This window comes from Bidens hawaiensis, unplaced genomic scaffold (assembly GCF_021521415.1).
Source record: "Bidens hawaiensis isolate Kalapana, Puna unplaced genomic scaffold, B.hawaiensis_p1.1 tig00005181_1, whole genome shotgun sequence".
Classification (NCBI taxonomy): Eukaryota; Viridiplantae; Streptophyta; class Magnoliopsida; order Asterales; family Asteraceae; genus Bidens; species Bidens hawaiensis.
In genome coordinates this window covers 1,287,669-1,300,272 of record NW_027491333.1, presented here as the reverse complement: position 1 = coordinate 1,300,272, position 12,604 = coordinate 1,287,669, and the positions used below count along the sequence as shown (strand labels likewise).

Below are 12,604 nucleotides of genomic sequence, written 5' to 3'. Positions count from 1 at the left end.
ACCTTTTTGTTCTACCTAGGTTTGATGATTATTGTTTGGTTTTGATGAGTTTATTGGATTGTTTGATCATCACGGCTTGATTTGTTAATGAAAGTTTGGTTTAATATTGAATTAGGTTGTGTTTAGTGGCTGTGTTTTTATTAATTATACTTATATACCTCTTGCTTAGATTGATTGAATCGGTTTTGATTGATTTTAGCTTGTTTGAACTCTTTACTTTGTGTTTAGAGATTGTTTGCGGGGTGTACAACCGTAGGGTTCAAGTGGGTAAGTTAATTGATTATATTCAGCGGGTGAACACCTTCTTAGAGACCGGGAGGTGATAGGAAGTAAATTCGTATCATAGCTTTTACTTGTTAGGATTAGGATCACGCGAGAGCGGGTTCGGTTCTTGCCGGGTTTGGGTTTTGTGAGCGATTAGTTGATCTAGTTTAAGTTAAACTAAATTGTTCCTCTATCCTTGGTTGCGTAGTATTCGTCTCCATTAGGTTAGTGTGTCGGTGAGACCGAGAGGAGAGTCGACATTAGTGCACTCTAACAATTCGTTTCCCGGTTTGTTCTTAAAATCAACTAAGTGTAAGTTAGAGTTTGTTAGTGAGACTGAGAGGTGATCTAGCTTTCTTGAGTGAACCTTAGTTGTGTCATCCTTAGGAACCGGTGTCTTGAGATTCATCGATCCATTGCCTTATTATACCTTCAATATGATTCTTACCTAGGTAGACGTTTTTCTCCAACTGCAGTCAAGTTTCCAACTTTTGTTAAGAGTTAAGTTTAGTTTAGTTAAGTCTAGTTAATTAATTTAGTTAAGTTAAGTAGTTAATTAAATCTTAAAAAGTGTTTAAATATTATTAGGTGAGTCTTGGTTAGGGTTAAGTATCTTTATCATTTTCAAGTGTCCTTGTGTTCGATACTCGAACTTCCATAGTGCTATACTATTAGTGATCGGTACACTTGCCGGTTTTGTGTGGTTTCTTTAGGAGTCTAAAGCTTAGTTGTGAGAGCATCATTATACCCACATCAATAACCCTTAAACGGGTTATAACATCAAAGAATAATTTTCACGTGTTATAGGTCTTACCAAACCCTATAGCCCCTAAATGGGTTATAAGATCTCATTTATTGGTAAACACTTTCATCGTAAAACCCTAATTTAATTTATCTCTTTTACATGTTCTATGTTGCTTGTCTATCATCTCATTCGCCGGTTAACTTCCAATACTACCCACCATCGTCAACTATATCAATGTCCTCTTTTTCAGTAGACAAATATTTGTGTTCATGTTTGTTCATTTAAAAAAATCAACATGCCCGTGTAGAGGTGCACAAATCGGTTAACCGGTTAACCTATAACCGGTTTTTTTGCTAACCGGTTTTTTTTAGGGCAATAACCGGTTTTACCGGTTTTTCGGTTAGGGTAGTAACCGGTTTTGACCGGCTGGAGAAGCGGTTTTGACCGGTTAGGCCGAACCGGTTAACCGGTTAATAACCGGTTTTTTATAAAATAATACTTAAAAAAATCGGTTAACCGGTTCGTTTAACCGGTTAATAACCGGTTTTGAAATCAAATATACAAACCGGTTACTAACCGACGGTTAGGATCGGTTAGTAACCGGTTAGGATTGGACCGGTTACTAACCGGTTACAAAATCGGTTAGAAACCGGTTAGGAACCGGTTAACCGGTTATGATGTGCAACTCTATGCCCATGTTCGTTTATATTGTTCGTTAAAAAACTAAAAAACATACACTCTCAATTGAAAAAACCCAAACGCTAAAAAATATAATAACACACTAATATATATGTATTAACTTAAAACAAAACTATGTTAAAATATAAAATAAATTATCATAAAATAGCAAAACGATTAAAAACAAAAATTTGAATAAACTCCAGTAACATGGAAGGATCAAACTAGTATATATATATTAACGTATGTGTAAATTATACTAATAAAGTAAGCAAACATTATATGCTATACTATATATTATGATTACAATTATAAATATAAATGTATATAAAAACATTATATATGTATATAAATAACATAATGAGATAATTAACTTATAATAGATTATTTAGATGTTTTTTTATCATTTTCTTTAACGACTAAACTTTTACACTTTACAAGGATTGAACCATGAAGCATTGGCCTCGTATTCTACACCCTGACCACCTCACCACCCCACCGAACTAGTTTTGTTTTTAATCACAATCGATAAGTTTAATTAAAAAAAAAACCCAAAAAGATATAGTTTATTCATAACCAATAGCTGTAATTAAAAATAGCAATACCAAAAATAAATAAAGATATAGTTATCCACGAGGTATGGCAAGTGGCTATCAGTTGGGTAGAGGATGAGGTACAACATGGATCTCCATTTCCCACTTTTTGTGTTGCATTTACATGTTACCCCCATGACTTCAGATCCCCATTTCTTAGCCATAGTACAACCCACCTCAGATCCACCACTTGTTCCGGATAAAACATGAGGCCTATGACTTTGGTTGATTCATGTGTTCAATCATGCTCCATGTTTAACGCTTCTTCATCTTCATCATATTCATTCATCAGATTGATTCACCCAACCCACCCATTTAAATGCCCCAAACCCACTTTCAAGATTCACCAAAGATCCACAATTTCTGCAGCAATTGTTAAAGAAGAGCATGTAGCTGTTGGTGAAAATGAAATCAAACCCAGTTTCAATTTCAAAACTTACATGGTGGAGAAGGGTAATTCGGTTAATAAAGCTCTTGATGAATCCATATTAATAAGAAACCCACTAACTATCCATGAATCCATGAGGTACTCACTCCTTGCAGGGGGTAAACGTGTCAGGCCCATTCTATGTATTGCTGCTTGTGAATTAGTGGGAGGTGACGAATCGACCGCGATGCCGGCTGCCTGTGCAGTCGAGATGATACACACTATGTCATTGATTCATGATGACCTCCCTTGTATGGATAATGATGATTTTCGCCGTGGGAAGCCGACTAACCATAAGGTTTATGGCGAGGACGTTGCGGTCCTCGCTGGGGACTCGCTTTTAGCGTATGCTTTTGAGTATGTTTCGAGGTCCACTGTCGGTACGTCGCCAGCACGTGTGCTGGCGGCAATTGGGGAGCTTGCTAAGGCTATTGGGACGGAAGGGTTGGTAGCCGGTCAAGTGGTGGATATCGCTTCCACAGGTGGGAAGGATATCGGACTTGACCAGCTTGAGTTTATTCATATACACAAGACGGCTGCCTTGTTGGAGGCAGCCGTCGTGTTGGGCGCTATACTGGGGGGTGGGAGTGAAACCCAAGTGGAGAAATTGAGGAAATTCGCTAGGTGTATTGGGTTGTTGTTTCAGGTGGTGGATGATATACTTGACGTTACTAAGTCGTCGGAGGAATTAGGGAAAACTGCAGGCAAAGATCTGTTGGTGGACAAGATGACGTACCCGAAACTGTTGGGGTTAGAGAAGTCACGACAGTTTGCGGAGGAGTTGCTGGCGGAGGCTAAACAACAGCTGGAGGAGTTTGAATCAGAGGCGGCAGTGGCTCCGCTGGTGGCTCTGGCAGAGTATATAGCATACCGACAGAACTGATATTGATAATATTATTGTACTGAAAATTTGAAATCTAGTTTACCATTCTGATTGGTTTGATACTGTGAGGCAAATTAGTTTTTTTCTTATAATACTAATCAGTTGTATTATCATTTTAATCCTTAATTATACATGTGACAAGATTCAAAGGTTAACAAGAATGGTCATGCCTTCATATTTTCATTGAAATCAAGTCTAGATATTGCTTTACAAACATATTTCAATTTGAAAAATCAATGGTGCCTCTTGACCCCATTCCTCAATACATAGGTCCGCCCCTGGGTCATTTTTAGTTGTCAAAATAATTCGGATGACTCGTTAAATTGACCTATTTGTAAGTGTAACTTGTTTGTGATGATAACCATAGCAAAGTTGTGTGAGTAGATCAATGCAGTCCATAATGTAAACGGCCTTATTTATTGGCCGTTCCTAGAAAAGTATCTTGAATCTTGAAATCGAAGTGGTTCGTTGCCCCAAGAAGTCCATCCACCTAACAATTCTCTAGCAAACAGTTCAAGGCAACGAGCAGGTTCTAAACCCGGTATGTACTCCCGTAGCATCTCTAATAAAACCCATTGAATCAGAATTTTAAAGAAATGATGATATGGATGTTTGACAGTGAGGATGTTCACAGACCGGTTTTGAGCTCAAACTGTAAGTACAGTTTTTGAATACCAAAACTAAATCCAAACAGTTAAAATATAAAACTAAACCAAAAAGTTATAAATGGTTTGGTTTTACCTTTATAAAAAGGTGCATAAAATATTAAAGTCGTCAAAATCACAAACAGTCCATGGCTAATACATTAAAAAAGTGTGCCAATACATCAAGTGTGCTAACTAGATAAATAAACAAGCTCCTTGATTTTTTCAACATATCTTGATAATCAATACTTTGCTTTAATTTTCTTCACACTTATGTGTGCTAACTAGTTCCATACTATAATTACGCATATAAACAATGAAAAGAACACAAAACAGATCAGTGTTAGGAACATTATCGTCTATCCCGTTGTCAAGAAGATTAAAACTAAGTATTGATTATCAAGATGTGTTGAAAAAAATCAAAGAGCTTGTTTATTCATCTACTTTGATGTATTTGAACAGCTTTTAATGTATTCAGACTTTTTTTTATGTATTAGGTATTGGCCTATGGACGGCTTGTTTTTATACATTTTGACAACTTTTTCATTTTATATTTTTATGCATTTTTGTATAAAGGTAAAAGTGTGAAACCAATAAGCCCAAACCATAACGATTTGCTTTGGTTTTAAATTTCAATAGCTTGATTTCGACATTTTATATTTAAAAACTGTTAATAACAGTTTGGCTCCCGGTGAGCAAAAACCGTCAAAACTAGATCGTGAACACCTCTAGTACAAACAGCTTTAAGAATATTAACAAGGCTAATACCTCCAATTGGGGGCTTTCTTGAATAATCTCCAGGGATACTGATGAACACTTGATGATTTGGAATAGATTTTAGCGTTGTAATATACTCAGAATCTTCGTCCTAAACGTCACATAATATATTAATTATTACAAAAGGTAAAATACTAGTATATTATAAAACATGTTACATCGTTACCTTTCCATAGCAGTAACCAATGATAAGACATTCATATGGTCTATGATGAAACAGATCCAATTCACTTATCAAAGAACCATCTGCTTTAACCTGTTATTAAAAAATGGAGCCCTTAAATCAATTTATTAAAAACATTCATTCTACAATAAAAATTAACAACTTAAAACAATCTCAGAAAGAGTCAAAGATAAAAGCCAAATCACCTTCAACCAATAATAAGTTGTCATGTACTCGACTCCCCATTTTGGGAACAAATCTTTTTCAACAAATACCCGCAGTTTCTCCTTATTGGTTACCCACAGAGCTACCAACGCCCCGTCAGCGTGAGCAAGTCTTTTAATAGGAAGAGACAAGAAGTATCGATCGGGCAAAGTCGGGTACCTAAAATCACAAGAAACATGATTTAGCAAAAACTGTACATTTGGTGTAAGATGTCATAGTCTTTGATATTAACTTTAATATGATATTATGCAAGTTTTAGCCAAGCCAGCTTATTTATGATGTATTAGACATGCAGTTAAGGTGCTAGTTATATAACTACTTATGCACCATTTGATGAATGTAACATAATTGCTAACAATAAAATGAAGACACTTACTTCAATTTTTGGTTAGCACTGCCATTTTCCCAAGGTGGATCAATCACAATAAGATTGAATCCACATTCATGTTTCTCTGCAAAAGTATGCAATGAAGATTCAAAATTTCATGTTAGACAAAGCTTGTGCGGTCAAAATGGTCATGAATACTACAATATATCAAATACATTAACTGCATATTTCAAACATTACCAGGGATTATGCCATGAATCTGCTTCAAATCAGACTTCCACATGTGAGTCAATCAAACAAATGAAGACTGTAAGACAAACTTGAATATTCAATAACAATTTTCAAGATCTATTGCACCAACTCATAGACCCTTTGACCAATACCATATATTGTTTAATATATAATATTAAAAACATAAGCATACCATGTAGAAAGAACTATGCTTCGGTATTATGTATCTGCAATTTAGAAAATCAGCCTCCATGTCACTGTTCGTCTCATTCGCAACCAAGCTCCCGAACGCAGGAACATTCCTTATTTCACAGTTTTGAACAACAGATGTGCAACCTAAGGAACCAATTAATCAAGAACCATCATCATCATCATCACTGATTTTATTATTAGTAAAAATACAACTAACATCCGCAACAGTCAGGGCAATTACCTGGAGGTAGCCTATGATCCTCCTGATTAAGATGCAGTGAAATTTCAAACAGTGGAGCTTGCCATACACTCCCAAGCTCAACAAACGACTGCTCGTCACTTACTACCGCCGATTTCGGATCAAACGTACCGCCATCATCAACTCTCAAATTCCCCAAATATGGCAACAGATCATTAGCTCGGAGCAAAGACTCGTGCGCCTTGATCAACAACGGCCTCACTCTCTGTAGCAATTACTCAAGAAGGAATTAATATAGACTCAATTTCATACCGCATTACACTATCTATGAAAAGAATGTGTTGAATAATTGAACCTGATGGCGTTCGTCGGCTGCTAGTTCTCGTTGGTTAAGCTCGCGAGGAGGCTTGTTTTTGTGTTTACGTTTACGTTTTGGTTGAGTTTGTGAAAGAAGAAGAATGGGGGGTTGGAAGAAACGAGAGTAGTAAGAAGAGGGAGTAACCCTAAAATGCGTGTAGGAGAGGTTAAGCACGCCAACTGGATCAATGAATATCACCTTTGAACAACAAACACCTTCTTCCAAACAGTATATTCCTCTTTTCCTAAACACTGATAGGCGCCTTTCCTTGTTTGTTTTAGCTTCCGCCATGATCGGACCTTAATTTTCACCTGCCGGAGAAGGTTCAACCTCTTATTTTGATACTGTCTACCCAACGGCTTCAAATTGCCGGTTTGGTTCAAATCTGACTCGGTTAATAACTATTGACGGTTGTACGGTCAATTTACGACACTGACCTGTTAACTCCACACGGCACGCTTGTTAACAGGTTTGAGTTTGAACTTAACAGGATTCGTGTCTTAAACATGTCGACCTGTTTAAGACATGTTATCCTAAAGACGTACTTATATACGACGTTTCACTCATGTCATTCATAACCCGAAATTATGTTTTTAATGAATGTTATAATTTACTCCTATGATTTTAGTATAAGTATGTTATGTGTGTTGTGGTTTTTTGTTTCATACATGTTAAGAAATGTGGTTTTTTTTTTGTTTTAAGTATGTTATGGATTATGTATTAATTAAAACGTTTACGCTTGTTTTGAAAATTTTTGTTTCATTACATATGCATTATTCATTGTATGTTTAAACAGTTCTCTTAACAGGTTAACCTGTTGCTAAACAAGTTTGTGTTCGTGTTTTGAAAAATTGACACGATTAGTTGTCGTGCCGTGTTCGTGTTTAGTACAAGAGTTCATCATGTCGTGTCTGGCATGTTATGACAGCCCTAGTTAATTAGGCTGCGTAAAAGTTGTTTTGTGCAATGCGACTAAACACGAGAAAGTGTGTATTGACAACTAACACGTGCTTATACCATTTACATGTAGGGCTGTGCAACGGTTCAAAACCGCGAGAATCGAACCGGAACCGGAACCGATAATGAGTGAAAAATAGAACCGGAACCTATTATAGTAAACCGGTTCGGTTCCAGAACCGTTAAATCCGGTTCTCGCTAATCGGTTCTGGCTAGAACCGGTTCGATCATGTATTTATCAAATGAGTTATGCAAACTTTGCAAATTGTAAAACAAGTTTATACAATTATGTCTTCTTTCACGTTAAAACTAATTTAGATTATAACATGAACATCCGTTATATTTTTTATTAAAACCGAAGTGTTGAAGTTAAATAAACCATTAGCAACGATAGATTAATGGAAGATCATATCATTTTATATTAAATTACCTTGATATGTTAAATCAAAATTGATCATGGTTGCTAGTTCTTAAACGTAAAGAAAGAAGATTTGAATTAAAAAATGATTGAATAGATGCCGGTTAATAAGTTATTCTATAAAAAAATGGGGATTGGTAAATTTATTTAAAACGTTTTGAATATTCCGGTTCTTCGGTTCCAAGTCTAGAACCGCCGGTTTTACCCGGAACCGAACCGGGAGCTGTTTAATGCAAATTCTGAGAACCAAGAACCGAACTGGTACACACATTAGCGGTTCTGAGGCACCGGTTCGGTTCTGACGGTTCCGAACCGTTTTTTGCTCACCCCTATTTATGTGATACTTTTGGTTTCCTAGCGCATGTGACTATGGAACTACTATGGAACTAGTTCTTGTCCAACATCTAATTAATAGTAATTTTATGGCCGACGATCTACGAATGTTATTTTCAAGCAAAGTGTTGCTATTAAAAAACTGGCTCGCGGCACAACTTGTTGCCCGTTTGTGTTACGTGTCCACGTAAAAAATACTCTTTAATAAAGGGAATTCATATATCATTAGTGTAAACAACACAATACTCTTTTAAGGCGCTCTCATTTGCGGGGAGGCTAACCCTGTTAAAGTCTGTCCTTGGAAGTCTTCCTACCTACTTTCTTTCCCTCTTTAAAGCACCGGAAAAGATTATCAAAACTCTCGAAGGTTTGAGAAGACGGTTTCTGTGGGGTGGAGCGGGTCTTCTGAATAAAATCAAGTGGGTGGCTTGGGACAGGATCCTAGAGGCAAAATGTAGGGGTGGTTTAGGGGTTGGAGCTATAAAAGATTTGAATGTGGCGTTACTAAGTAAATGGTGGTGGAGGATTAAAAGTCAAGGGGACCATATATGGGCTTCTGTAATTAAGGCGCTGCATGGTAATGCGTGGTGGTTCCTGTCAAGAAATCGCTGAATGGTGTTTGGAAAAATATAGCTTCCCTCGACAAGGAACTTGTTAAATATGGGCTGAATATTCATTCCTCTCTTAGGTGTGTGGTGGGGTCGGGAGATAAGGCCCTCTTCTGGTTAGATAATTGGACGGGGACGGGTTTATTTTGTGATCTCTCCCCAATTGTGTTCAGTTTGGTTGGATCGAAAAAGGTGAAAGTAATGGAGTGTTATGAGCGAATGGGCCCGAATATTTCATGGAGGTTGAAGAAACACTAATTGACCCCGGGCAGATTATGGATAATCTGGGGGTTAAATAGATGTTTCCCACGATGGGTTATGTCCGGCAAAGATGGTTCTTCTGGTGACCTGCAAAACAGACACCGTGAGCTCGTCACTGAGAAAGGGGGGTACCTCCTTGTGACCACCCTCCGGCGTGAGAATCAGACTAGATTGCTCTTGAATATAAGTGTATATTAAGAGATTGCTAGAGAAGATAAGATGTGATAAGGTAATGTAATGTGTCCATACCATTCCAAGGTGTTGGAGTATTTATAGCCGAAGGTAGGTTTCCAAGAAGGTACAGTCGGCTGAATAGTATTCATGTTCTGCCAACTGTGGGCTACGCACATGCCATGCTGGCAGTTGGTGGGTAGGCAGCGGCTGATAGGGACCAGGCCGGCTGTGTACTATTCCTTTTCCACCAACTGCAGGCTATGCACGTGCTACGACAGGTTGGTGAGTAGGCAGCGACTAATAGTCACAGGGGTTGGTGAGTAGGCAGCGGCTGATAGTGACCAGGCCGGCTGTGTACTATTCCTTTGTCATAGTGAGCTGTCGCTGCTTTGGTCAGACCTTTTGTCCATACCTCGTCAGGTACAGTACAAAAGGTTCTCCAGTAGCGTACGGACTGGCTCATTTGGGCGGGAGTATTCTCGGCTTTGGGCGGGAGTGTTCCCGGCTTGCTCACTCCTTCTTCAGGTGACATTACTGAATTATTTAAGAGTTAAGTGCCTTGTGCGTGTAGCCTTGCTGCGCAGGTAGCCTTCCCTGATGGCTTGTATCCGCAGCTGCGGGAACAGGCGGGGTACTTCACCATTGGGAGGCTTTTCCTGCGGGAACAGCTTGCGTACAGCGCGTAAGGACGTCACGTCTCTGAGCATGGTGGGTCCTGCGGATCCAGTTGGTTTCTGCGCAGACGTCCCTCTTCAAGGTGAGTCTTGCGAGTTTAGCCTTTGCGCAGACGTCCCTGTTGAAGGTGAGTCTTGCGGGTTCAACTGCGCAGACGTCCCTCTTTGAGGTGAGTCTTGCGGGTCCAACTGGGCTCTGCTGGGACCTACCTCTTCAAGTCCCCCCAGTCCAATGTTCTTCTCATGAATTGTTAATAAGTTAGGTGAGCTTTTGGACTTAAGCAAAGGGTTTTGAAAAGGGTTTAGTTTTAAGGTTTTCCATGGGGATTCTTCCCGCGAAAGTCCTAATGTCACGTGCAGAAATTCCCGACTTTTCTGCTTGATCTTTGGGTATGATGCGGGTAGGTCTGTAACCTCCTCGCAAGTCAGGAGCGTTGAGTTCCACTTGTGTAGATTCTCCTTGAGGTTTTGGTAGTTTTGAACATAGTGATCAATTATGTTAAAACAACCAATTCCATCTTGGAGCTTCAAACAATCTAGTTCTACACGTTCCCGCTATGCGGGGATGTTATTCTCGTTTCCGCAAGCATGGCCCAGAAGATCCTTCTTGGTTTCAATTCCCTACGGAGTGCTAGGTATGTGAAGGGTTTCGCCTTGACACTGTACCCGCACTCGTCTTATAGTTACTTTACTTCCAAGGTATTCCTGGCTTCAATTCCCTGCGGGTGCTAAGTATGTGAAGGGTTTTGCCTTGACACTGTACCCGCACCCGTCTTATAGTTACTTGGTTGCCGAGGTATTCTTGGCTTCAATTCCCTGCAGGTGCTAAGTATGTGAAGGGTTTTTCCTTAACACTGTACTCGCACTTGTCTTATAGTTACTTGGTTGCCAAGGTAAGGGGTTATTTAACCCTCGCCCTGTGAATGCTCAAACCTCTGCTGGAATTCCTCTAATCTTGTCATCTTCTGATGAGGAATCCGCAGATGGTCCTTTCTTGGTGAGGAAGAAGAAGGCTGCTGGCGCGAAGGGCAAGGCGAAGGTTGCCTCTACTGCCGATCCGGTGAATCGGTCTGACTCAGAGACCGAAAGCGAGGAGGTGGCGGGGAACCCTGGTGGTGGTGAGACAACAGTCTCGGAGGTTGAGACAGCTGCCACTGCCGCACGACCAAGTTCTACGACGGTGACCGGCGTGAAGAGGCCGGCTCCGTCGGGTTCGTCCCCGCCGGTCAGAACCTTCAAGTTGAAGAGAACTCGTAAGTATAAATTAATCTTACCCGCAATTTCTTTCCGCCATTGTTTTTAATATCTTGTCTTCATGCAGGCGTGGATGCTACCGCATTCCAAGGTGATGCGAGGAGGAGCAGCTCTGAACCCATGACGGTAGGTTTGGTCAACCTACCCGAGGCGATGACCCAGGCGGCTGCGCCTGCTTCAAGTGTTGGTTCAGTTGCTCACTCGGTTGAGGCAACTGTTCCAACTGTGACGTCGTCTCCGCCGGCTGTCAGTGCCATATTCACTGATTCCTTCACTGAGCCGGCGGTGAGTTTTTCTGCGGGCTCTTCCGCAGTGGCGACCACGGTTGTGAGTTCACTTCCGGTGAGTTCACCTCCGTTGGTTCCTACGACGGCGGCTTCAACCGCGCCTCCGGCACCGGCGACCACCTCGCCTCCGGCCGGTTCAGCAGGTATGTTTGGGGTTGGGGCGTCTAGCCAATCTCTGCCTCCTTCCCATATGCCTGGCCTCTTGGATGGATATCCGTTAGGTTCGGGTGATGGGTTTGGCGGCTACAGGCTTGTCGTCGACCCTACAGGTGCGTAGGGTTATTTTAGCCTGTTATGTTTTTTTTTATCATCTTTTCCCAACTGCTTTTTATTTTTGCAGTGTCGGATTCGAATGAGGTGTTTGTTCCGCGGTGGAACATCCGCCGGGGAACCACCCTTCGGACGGCTGTGGATTGCGTCGAGTGGGCGCGCCACGCCGCCCCCAGTGGTGCACTGGGAGACGCTATGTCGAGCTACCAAGAGGGTAGGCTGACAAACGAGCTTCGAATTCTCCTTGCCCGGATGCAGCCGCGCGTCGAGCTGCTTTGTCGTGAAAACGACAAGTTAAAGGCGGCTCGTATCCAAGAAGTAGCTCAGGCGCGGGCTATCCGGGAGGAGAACAGGATACTCTCCGCCGTCGCTGCGGAGAAGGAGAAGGCCTTCAAGGCCCTTGAGGTTGAAGTTCAGGCCCGTCTCGAGGCCCGTTCCAAGGCTACCCAAGCTGTTAATGAACAGCTTCGGTTGGCTAAGGAAACTGCACGGAACGCAACTGAGAGGGCCACCAAGGCTGAAGCTGTTGCTGAGCCTCTACGCACTGAGAATGAGGAGCTCAAAGCCAAATTAGAGAGGCTCCAGCAGGCTCATGATGCCTTAGCTATGGAAGATGCCAAGAAGCTCCAAGAGATCTTGGACCAGAGGGGGGTGCTTGACC

At 40.9% G+C, this 12,604-nt stretch overlaps 2 protein-coding genes across 2 annotated transcripts; one reads left to right on the top strand and one right to left on the bottom strand.

Moving 5' to 3' along the window:
- The first annotated feature begins 2,385 nt into the window (after positions 1-2,385).
- Positions 2,386-3,721, top strand: LOC143629330 (geranylgeranyl pyrophosphate synthase, chloroplastic-like). The gene has a single exon (XM_077098632.1). It carries the CDS (start codon positions 2,487-2,489, stop codon positions 3,588-3,590), a length of 1,104 nt encoding a protein of 367 aa, XP_076954747.1. The 5' UTR covers positions 2,386-2,486; the 3' UTR covers positions 3,591-3,721.
- Positions 3,722-3,750: 29 nt separating this feature from the next.
- LOC143629329 (methyltransferase-like protein 2) lies at positions 3,751-6,998 on the bottom strand. The gene is made up of 9 exons (XM_077098631.1): positions 6,705-6,998; positions 6,392-6,614; positions 6,152-6,294; positions 5,968-6,001; positions 5,776-5,851; positions 5,381-5,558; positions 5,178-5,267; positions 5,003-5,102; positions 3,751-4,152 (listed from the first exon to the last, which is right to left on the bottom strand). Exons 1-9 carry the CDS (start codon positions 6,996-6,998, stop codon positions 4,007-4,009), a joined length of 1,284 nt encoding a protein of 427 aa, XP_076954746.1. The 3' UTR covers positions 3,751-4,006.
- Between the last annotated feature and the right edge of the window lie 5,606 nt (positions 6,999-12,604).

Bases quoted from the DNA above. Each gene is read 5' to 3' on its own strand.
- LOC143629330 (XM_077098632.1), top strand. From the start codon at position 2,487: ATGAGGCCTATGACTTTGGTTGATTCATGTGTTCAATCATGCTCCATG.
- LOC143629329 (XM_077098631.1), bottom strand. From the start codon at position 6,998: ATGGCGGAAGCTAAAACAAACAAGGAAAGGCGCCTATCAGTGTTTAGG. The intron at 5,852-5,967 runs GTAATGTTTGAA...ATACTTTTGCAG, and splicing joins GATTCATGGCATAATCCCTG to AGAAACATGAATGTGGATTC. The intron at 5,559-5,775 runs GTAAGTGTCTTC...TTGTGATTTTAG, and splicing joins AGTGCTAACCAAAAATTGAA to GTACCCGACTTTGCCCGATC.